The 10,210-nt window shown below is 37.5% G+C and overlaps 1 protein-coding gene across 1 annotated transcript; it reads left to right on the top strand.

The window, feature by feature from the left end:
- The first annotated feature begins 7,163 nt into the window (after positions 1-7,163).
- On the top strand, positions 7,164-8,740 carry GPR65 (G protein-coupled receptor 65). Its single transcript, XM_079913420.1, has one exon. The coding sequence runs from the start codon at positions 7,248-7,250 to the stop codon at positions 8,271-8,273; it is 1,026 nt and encodes a 341-aa protein (XP_079769546.1). The 5' UTR covers positions 7,164-7,247; the 3' UTR covers positions 8,274-8,740.
- The last annotated feature ends 1,470 nt before the right edge of the window (positions 8,741-10,210 follow it).

Raw genomic sequence — 10,210 nt, 5'->3', positions numbered from 1 at the left:
TTAAGTGGTTAGGGAAGAAATGTACCAACTCCTGGCTGTAGAGCTATCTAGCACCACTTCCTCAGCAGTATAAAGGTCTAGTGATATGTTTTTATACCATCAGAAACTATGTGAAATTTGAAAATAATATTTCCAGTATTAATTAATATTTCTAGTATGTATTAATTAATTAATAATTCTTAAGAGATGACTATCACATTGACACACAGTAGAGTGTTAATAAGTAGCTATTCAACTGATAAATGAAGGCAAATGTTTCCTATAACATTTTATCTTCTGATCATTGTCATCAACGGTTGGTACTGTTTTAATTCTGATTTTTACCAACCATCAATGGTTGGTACTGTTTTAGGAGCTGTGGATTATCTTCTTTGGGCATCAGGTAAAAATTAAAATCAGATAAAAACTTATCCAAATTTCTCAGCACTGGATCTAAAAACAGTTTTCTCAAAATATGATTAAAGCAATCAAAATAATATCTGAAAAGATGTATGAATAATAAGAATTACGTATTCTGTTAAAATCTCAGATTCACACAAATTAATTTAACAGCTCTCCTCTGCAGCGTTTGGTATCATATGTGAAATGTTATTATATAAATTATATACTGAGTGCCTCTGGTTTCTCTGCTATGCTCTGGATAGGTGGCCAAAGATGATCTGCTTTCAGGAAATGTAGGGAACAACACAGGCTGCCAGTGTTGTCATTAGAACAATATCAGTTAACATGTCATGAAGGCTTACCATGTGCTCAGTACTGAGTTTCATGTGTTATCTCATTTAATCCTCACAAGAATTCTGTGAAATGGTTGCTATCTTACGCCTGTGAAAATTGAAACTTAGAGAGGTGACGGAACACACATGGTCACAAATCCCCCAAGAGCTGCTGGGAACCTTTGAGTCTCCAGAGCCCTCACACGTGTAACCACAAGCCCCCAGAAACACTGCCTCTGTTGCCCAACCCAGAAGACACCCAGTATCTGCTTCATTAAACCATTCAGTCTTATGGTTGCTTTAGTTAAGGCAGGAAATATTTCTACAGAGAAAGGAATTTATTCCACTGAGAATTTTGTAAGTCCTCTCAAAACTATTTTTCCATTTGACCCTTCCTATCTTTTTTTTTTTTAAGATGAGCATTTGTTGAGTAACATGGACAAAGCAGGAAGGGGCACCTTCCTGCTCATCACCCAGTTCTCCCAAGTCCTTCTTCTAAGGAAGAATATTTTCATGGTTTAAGTGTTCTTCCCCAGACGCATGAGCCTAGTGATAGACATGATGTTGCGTAACCGTCAGAGTTCCATCCTCTGTATCTTATTAAATTTTGTGCATCTCAGACATTTTTCGAGTGTCATTTTCCTTCTTCACTTATGTTCTTTAGAAGTCTCTTTAATGAGGATTTTGGGGGCCAATGTTCTCAGTGGTAGTTTATCTTAAAATATCCTCATTTGTGCTCTCATTTTGAAATTTAGTTCTGTTGGGTATTCAGTTATAGAATGACATATATTTTCATAACAATTTGGAAATATCAATCCACTGTCTTCTGGTTTATGTTATCATTGTTGTTGAAAATGTCATTGTCGGTCAAAATTTCATCCTTTGTAGGTAGTCCATTTTTTCTCTCTGGCTCTTTTTTTTCTTAGTCTTTGGTGATCTGCAGCTTGATTGCAATGTCGGCTAAGTATAGATTTCCAGCTCTGTTTGTTTCTAATCTTATTTGGGGTTTGCTGAGCTTCATAAATCTGAGGATGCCATGTCCTTCATCACTTTCAGACATCTCTCAGTCAGCATATTTTCTAACGTTGCCTCTCCCCTACTTTCTGTCTTCTGTCCTTGTGAACTTTAATTATACATACGCTGACCTTTTCACTTTATCCTCCATGTCTCTGTGGTATTTTCCTGTCTCTTTAGCACTCTGATAATTTTGTGTTATTTCTTTAGCTCTGTCTTACAATATACTAATTTTCTCTTCAGCTGGAGCTAGGCAGTCGGTTAGTCCCTGTGTTAATTTTTAATTTTACATTACTGTATTTTTTAATTTCTGAAAGGTCTATTTCAATCTTTTAAAAAATATGCCCAGTCATCTTTTATAGTCTCTTGAGCCTTACTCATGTGTTCAGATTCCTTCTCTTATTTCTTTAAATGTATTAAACATACTTGTTTTGTGTTATATATCTATTAATTTTATCTCTAAAGCTTTTGTGGTTCTAGTACTCTTCTTTCTTGCTTTTGCTGAATCTCACACATAGAAGCTAATTTCTGTATGTGTGTAAGTGTGTGTGTTTTCTTCTAGTGTGGTAGCAGGATATTTGTTCTTTTTATCCATCTATTTTTAAAATCGAGTGTGTTTGGGGTTGGGGGGTTTTAATCAGTCTATATTTGTTAGAACAAGATCTGTGAGAACTCTTTAAAGCCTGGGTTGAGGGAGCTTCCCTCAAGGCATGGTTTGTATTTACTTCTTCCACGTGCCTAGAATACTTATTCTTTCATATGGTAAACTTTTATTATGGGTGAATTTATTTTCAGATTATTTAAGTTGTTTATTGTTTGTTTTGTTGTGTTTCTATAAATTACTTTTTATATGTGAGGAAAGAAGTGAAATCATACCATTTCTTAGGAAGACATATATGCTGTATCTGCAGGTTATTCAGATGTTAGTTGTCAAGATTCTTTACATCTCATCTCACATAGCATTTTGATTTCACTTTTTAACCTTAATTGCAATATAATCTGCATGCAGCAAAAAGGAACATATCCTAGGTGTACAGCATGATTCATTTTTACAAACTTAACTTGTTCATGGAATCAACACTCATATCAAGAAACAAAACATTACCCAATTCTCAGAAGTCCTGCTGGTGCCCTCTTCCTGTCATTACTCACCCACCACCACCACCACCACCACCCCCGCCAAAGATAACAGCCATCTGATTCCTCTTTCTCTGTTTTTGTTTTGTTTTGTTTTGTTTTGTTTTGTTTTTTTGCGGTACGCAGGCCTCTCACTGTTGTGGCCGCTCCCGTTGCGGAGCACAGGCTCCGGACGCGCAGGCTCAGCGGCCATGGCTCACGGGCCCAGCCGCCCCGCGGTATGTGGGATCCCCCCGGACCAGGGCACGAACCCGTGTCCCCTGCATCGGCAGGCGGACTCTTAACCACTGCACCACCAGGGAAGCCCTCTTTCTCTGTTTTTTATAACTAAATATTTAATATGACATTCTACATAGTTGTTTGCAACAATGTAGGTGGGCTTTGTTGAGAAGAACGGGAATGCATGATGGTTTTCCCACTTCCAGTTGGTCTTATTTACATTTTTTTATTACCACATTGTGAGTGGTGAAAGATAATTAATTTCGGCTTTAAACCAATTCACAGATGATTCCTGATCTAAACAATAGACCCTTCAAAATTCAGCCTCCTGACTCAAAAAACTGGGAGATCTTCCCCCCACTCCCACCCCGCTCCCGCCCTCCCCGTGGTAGCAGGATATTTGCTCCTTTTTAGCCATCTGTTTCTAAAATCAAGTACAGGAAAGATAAAAGCCTAAATAAAATGTTGCCTTATCCATTATATAAATTACTGAAAAGGAACGTGTTTAACCTTCCAAAGAAAATGTGTTGACAGATATACAGAAACATAAGGACACATTGTCAGAGTGTGAGACATGATGTAAGGTGATGATTCTCACAAGTTTATTTGAAGTCCACACAGTTTAATAGAGAACATAAAAGTGACATCTTTTAGAAAATGTAGGGTTGATTATTTTATATCTAGTTTGCAGAAATTTTCATTCACGTTGTTTTCTTTAATTAGAAGAGCCATTAGAGTTGAAAGACCTGTACGAATCCATCAGTGCTACTATTTAGGAGGAAAGTAGAAAATATTCTCTTCCTTTTCAACAAAGCTAGTCTGTGCCGTAGCAAAAATACCTCAGACATCTAAGGCATTTTTATGTAAAAGGCAGAAGACAAAATAGTTGAGTCAAGAGGCTTTAGAGTTAAACCTAGGATTGCAGCCAAGTTCTACCAAGATTAGACAGGCAATATGGGGCTAATTGCCTAATATGTGGCTCAATTCTTCTTTGTAATATAGGATTGTAATAAACAGCACAGAGTTACAATAAAACATAAATTATAATAAATATGCACGCCATTTTATATGGAGTCCAGCACACAGAAAGCCCTCAGTAAATGGATTGCTACCCTGATTTCTGACAGCATAGATTAACACTACCTGGTTCTTCATCAGATAATATGTACCCTTTCTGCCTGCCTTTTTCTATCCCTCTGCATTGTTTCTGAGCCTCAACCATGTTATTGCATGTAACAATAATTTGTTCATTTTCATTAATGTATAGATTTCATTGTGTTAATATAGCACAATCTATTTACCTCTCTTAACACTAATAGGCATTCCAGTTGGGGGATATTACAAATAGTGCTACTGTGAACATTCTAATTCTACCACACGTCTTTTGGGAACCACATGGATGTATTTCTATTGAGCATATACCTAGAAGTAGAGTTGCTGAACCATATGATTTGCATAAGAGCCAAACAGTTTTCTAGCCAACAGTATATGAGAGTTCCAGGTGTTCTACATCCTCACTAAGACTTGGTATTTGCTATCTTTTTTCATTCCGTTTATTCTGGTGGGTGTGTAGTTGTATCCCTCTGTGGTTTTAGTTTGTAGATTTCTGACGACTAGTGAAGTTGAGCACATAGATCCAATATTAATTCACTATTGGCCTGAAGTTTATGGAACCAGATTAATAGTATAGACTCAGACCCCATTCCCAAGTGAGGACCAGCCAGAGACCATGAGTACTCAGGGATTGTTTTTTTTATGATAGCTCCTCACAGAAACAAAGGTAAGACAGGGAATTTGCCAACGTTCCCTGCTGTCTGTCTGCAAATATCTGTAAAGTTTGTTATTTTGTTTATTTTGATGGCTGAGGCTCCTGGATCCCAGCATGAGTGGGATGTCGAGGACCCCATGCTACCTGTGTGGGCCCATGCCCTGCCACTGGCCCATGCCCTGCCACTGGTCCATGCTCTGTCACTGGCCCATGCTCTGCCACTGGCCCATGCCCTGCCACTGGCCCATGCCCTGTCACTGGCCCATACTCTGTCACTGGCCCATGCCCTGTCACTGGCCCATGCTCTGTCACTGGTCCATGCTCTGCCACTGGCCCATGCCCTGCCACTTGTCCATGCCCTGCCACTGGCCCATGCCCTGCCACTGGCCCATGCTCTGTCACTGGTCCATGCTCTGTCACTTGTTCTCTGCAGTCAAAGCTCTAGTTAGTTCCTCCAGATCCACGTATGCCTTAGGGTACCCAGAGCTTTACTGCTCACTTACCTCTCTGATCTTAGCTCCTGCTTCCTTTTTTTCCTCTCTGGAAGGTTTCCCTATTTATTTAAAGGCTGTTTAAGAGGGGGAGAGATAAATTGGGAGATTGGGATTGACATATAAACACTACTATATATAAAATAGATAACTAATAAAAACCTGCTGTATAGCACAGGGAACTCCACTCAATACTCTGTAATGGCCTATATGGGAAAAGAATCTTAAAAAAAAAAAAAGAGTGGCTATATGTATGCGTATAACTGATTCACTTTGCTGTACACCTGAAACTAACACAACATTTGTAAATCAACTATATTCCAATAAAAATTTAAAAAATAAAAGACTGTTTATTCATATTTTTAGGTGTGGAAAAATTAGGTGATTTCAGGAATTTTAGTGCTCCATTTTGTGTTAAGAGTGACGTATCCTATGGGCTCTGGATATGGTTTACTCTCCCAGCAGAATACTGGTGCCTTGTGGTGGCAGGTCTCTTTTGTGCTAAGGGCACGTCGACACTTGGAAAGGGACGGTTTTGAGGTCCTGTAGGCCTCACAGCACACAGGAAGAGGACATGTCTTCCTCCCCCTACATGGTGACTCTACAAAGCTTTCTGTGAAGATTCCCCTCAGATAAATCATCCAAAGCACCAACAGGACTCACTAGCAGAGGAATAAAGCTAGTATTTCTCTATTCCAATATGGAGAGAAGGATGGATTCTCTGTTCCTATGTGGATGTACATCAGACATTTTTAGAAAGCTAACCTGGTAAACAATCAGGTATAAATGTAGAAACTGATGACCACAGATTTTACCCAGAATGGAGCACATTCTGCCCTCTCTTTCACAAGAGTACGAGAAAGATAACGTAAATTAGCCCACAAAGAAAGCAAAGGAGAAACAAATGAGGTAGTGTTGTCTAATTATTTACAAAGTTTCAGCAAACTGCTATATTTTCAAGTGCTTCACTTTATCAAACTTCTTGTGACCATTTTTTCTTGGCTAATAAGCATATTTTGCAAATAAGTGCCTTATACATAGATTGCACACGAAATAAAAAAATTGAAATCCTATAATCATACAGTTTACCATACACTCAAATGCATTTACTGATTACAAACAAATAATTGAATCCGCCATCTTTTTTTTAAATTAGCTTCTAAAATGACTTTTAACTTTAGTTTTGCGTGCTTAGATTGTGTCTAGTGAGCAATATAATTCCCTCTAACCTGGCATCCCTTGGATAATTCTTATTTGAAAAAGGTCAAATATCTCAGCCTGATTTCATTTACTGAAGTCAATTAGACAATTTTCCCTTTTTAAACACCTTCATTGTATGCAGTTTCATGCATTTTGATATCCTCAATAAATGAAATAAAATAAGATTGTTTCAAAACTCATGATGTCTCTTTTAAGCACCCAAACTATTCTAGTTTGTCTTTCATTACAGAAACGAAGGCATTTTAAAAAGAGATGTCAACCTTTGTGAAAATAAAGCCTTCTATATTCACGTTCGCACCAGTCTCCTCTGAGTTTCACGAAGAAAACCAAACTGAAGACAGCATTCTATGAAAACTGATGGATAATGTGACGAATCCTCCAGGGTTCTTCATCAGCAAGCTGTGAGTAAGCACATGGACTTCTGCACATTAAAATCACTGATCACTTTAGTAACTGCCGGGAACCTGGATCCTGACTTCCAGCCATCGATACCTGTGTGAAACTTGATCTCCACTCATCCTTTATGACCATTGATGAATCCATCAGAACTTTTGAAAGCAAAGGACAACTGAAGAAATCTTAGTGAAAGAGAGTTAGGTGTTGAAAACAAACTACCAAGAGACAAGACTTATCTTGGTACTTACCATCTAAGAACACATATAATCAGCACCTAAAAAAGAAAACATGAACAGCACATGTATTGAAGAACAGCATGACTTGGATCACTATTTGTTTCCAGTTGTTTACATCTTTGTGACAATAGTCAGCATTCCAGCCAACATCGGTTCTCTATGTGTGTCTTTTCTGCAAGCAAAGAAGGAAAATGAATTAGGCATTTACCTCTTCAGTTTATCCTTATCGGATCTGCTGTATGCCTTAACTCTCCCTCTATGGATTGATTATACTTGGAATAAAGACAACTGGACATTCTCTCCTGCCCTGTGCAAAGGGAGTGCCTTCTTCATGTACATGAACTTTTACAGTAGCACAGCTTTCCTCACCTGCATCGCGATTGATCGGTATTTAGCAGTTGTCTACCCTTTGAAGTTTTCTTTTCTTAGGTCAAGAAGATGTGCGTTCATGGTGAGCCTTTTCATCTGGATATTGGAAACCATCTTCAATGCTGTCATTCTGTGGGAAGATGAAACAGCTGTTGAATATTGTGATGCCACAAAGTCTAACTTTACTTTATGCTATGACAAATATCCTTTGGAGAAATGGCAAATCCGGTTTAACTTTGCTAGGACGTGTGTAGGCTATATGATACCTTTGGTCATCATAATGGCTTGCAACCAGAAAGTCTACAAAGCTGTGCAGCAAAATCAAGCTACAGAAAACAGTGAAAAGAAGAGAATCATAAAACTACTTGTTAGTATCACGTTGACTTTTATCTTGTGTTTTACGCCCTTTCATGTGATGTTGCTGATTCGCAGCGTTTTAGAGCATGATGTGAGCTTAGATGAACGTATGTTTGACCATAACAAGCCTGGGAAGCAGAGTTATAAAATCTATAGAATCACAGTTGCATTAACAAGTTTAAATTGTGTTGCTGATCCAATTCTGTACTGTTTCGTAACTGAAACAGGAAGATCGGATATGTGGAATGTATTCAGAGTCTTTACTAAGAAGCTTAATAAATCAAAAAGACAAGGAAAAAGCATACTTTCTATGTCTACAAAAGATACTGTGGAATTAGACATCCTGGAATAGAACCAAGGTCTAATTTTTTAAAGATATGCAATATTATACCATCAAGATTATATTTTCAAAAGGAAATCTCAGCATGAGAGGGGAGTAAAGGTTCCCACTGAGGGACTATTTTAATCCTCTCCGATGGAAATATTTCAAACGTGTGCTCTATAGCTCCCTGACTTTTATTAAACAAGAATGAAACAAAATTGAATATATTCCTAATGACTCAGGGTCATCACTGTAGAATGGCAATTGCTTTTGCATCTGTGCTCTAATCGCTCAGTCCAGTAAGATGTACTGGACCGTGTGTTTTTAAATTGGTGAGCTTCGTGTCTGGTTGTTGTGATTTTTCTCACTCTTTCTATGGATCTCAGACTATCATTTCTCCCAGCCAACAACACCAACTACTAAATACTGCTTCTAATCTTCTCATTAGATAACAAACATTTATTGAGCCCACTCTATGTGCTAGGTTTTGTGGTAAGTACTGGGGTTACAACAGAAATGATCTCATAAGCCTTTTGAAGCTTATATCAGTTTGGAAACATAGCCACTGAGCTTGTAAGTGTTCTTTATAAAATAAAAGTAAATAGTCTCTGAGTGAGAGTCTGAAGGCCTCATCCATGATATAAAGGACATGAGCTTTGTGAAAGTTCTTTCAGTTAATCAGAGAACTTTTTACTTTCTTTAAAATCACAATTTTTAAAATTTTGATTCTTTCAAAATTTGCTGTTGAGTACAGTATTAGAAGTTTAATGTTTAGACAAAAAGATATACTATAAACAAAAAAGACATTTATTATATTAAATCTTACATTCAGAGACTTCTTTGGGGGTTTAGAGTATTTAGAGAATCTTGATATAATATATTCTTTTATATTTATATTTTCTCATTACAGAAATTACTCCACCTAGTTTTAAGTAGGCATCAGGTAAACATTTTTCTTAACCAAAGTATTTTTTAAGATTTTCGAAGATGTTTTTATCCTCCTATTCTCCTTTTCTCCTTCTCTCCCTTCTCTTTACTATCTGTTCCTTCCAGTCCCCAAAATTGATCAGATAGTAAATGTCTTGGTATCATTTGTGCCCTCATATTAGAAAACAAAAATCTGATAACAAAAAAGACAAATAATGAATTTCTAGATATACACTGAAAAAACTCAGTTAGTGCACAAACTGACTCCATTTTCTATTAAAGTTGTCCATGACAGTTTGGGTGCACAAGAGAAAACCACCTTGCTTTGAGGCCCTATGTGCTTTCTCTGCTCTTTGCACTTTTCTCATCATAAAGTTTCTGGAGAATTAATAGATTGAGTCTGGGCACCCTGAGATACACTTATACATACTTAAAGGCTAAAGATACACCAATGAAACGAAAAGGAACTAAAATAGTTTGGGCTGTTCGATTCTTTCCTGATAAATTATTGGCAGCACCTACATTGAATACGTGTGAAAGTAAAAGATCCAGGAACAATTTTGCCCACATTGGAAACTCAGATGCAGATTGTCTTGTCTGAGGTCACACAGTTCGTTGGAAGCAGAGCCACATCTTGAGCCCAGAAACCCCGACTTCCCTCCAGAGTTGCTCTTCCTCCTTCACGCGTTTATTTTTTGGGGTTTTTTTTGACATTTTTACCATTTCTTTCTTTAGGGATGCAAAAGGCATATATACATCGAGAGTTGTTCAAGATAGTCATTGGATTTAAGATAAGAATAAGGAGGAAGAAGAGAGTTATTTCATAAATTAATACCTCTGGAAATAAAATAAGTCATATAGATAGCAATTAAGCTGATCTGTTACAGAGAACTGGTTAGAACTTGACCTCAGTTGGTTATATCAAGAGATGTGGCAGATACAAATTTATGGCCCCCTTAGTAAGAACGTTCTATTTAATAAGTAACAGCAAAACCATTGATCTAACATGTAAGTTCCAAAATGAACCAGGCCGCCAAAAC

Source organism: Stenella coeruleoalba (assembly GCF_951394435.1).
Source record: "Stenella coeruleoalba genome assembly, chromosome: 2".
In the NCBI taxonomy this organism is placed as follows: Eukaryota; Metazoa; Chordata; class Mammalia; order Artiodactyla; family Delphinidae; genus Stenella; species Stenella coeruleoalba.
Note: the sequence above shows the minus strand (reverse complement) of the source record. Positions and strands in the feature narration are given on the sequence as shown.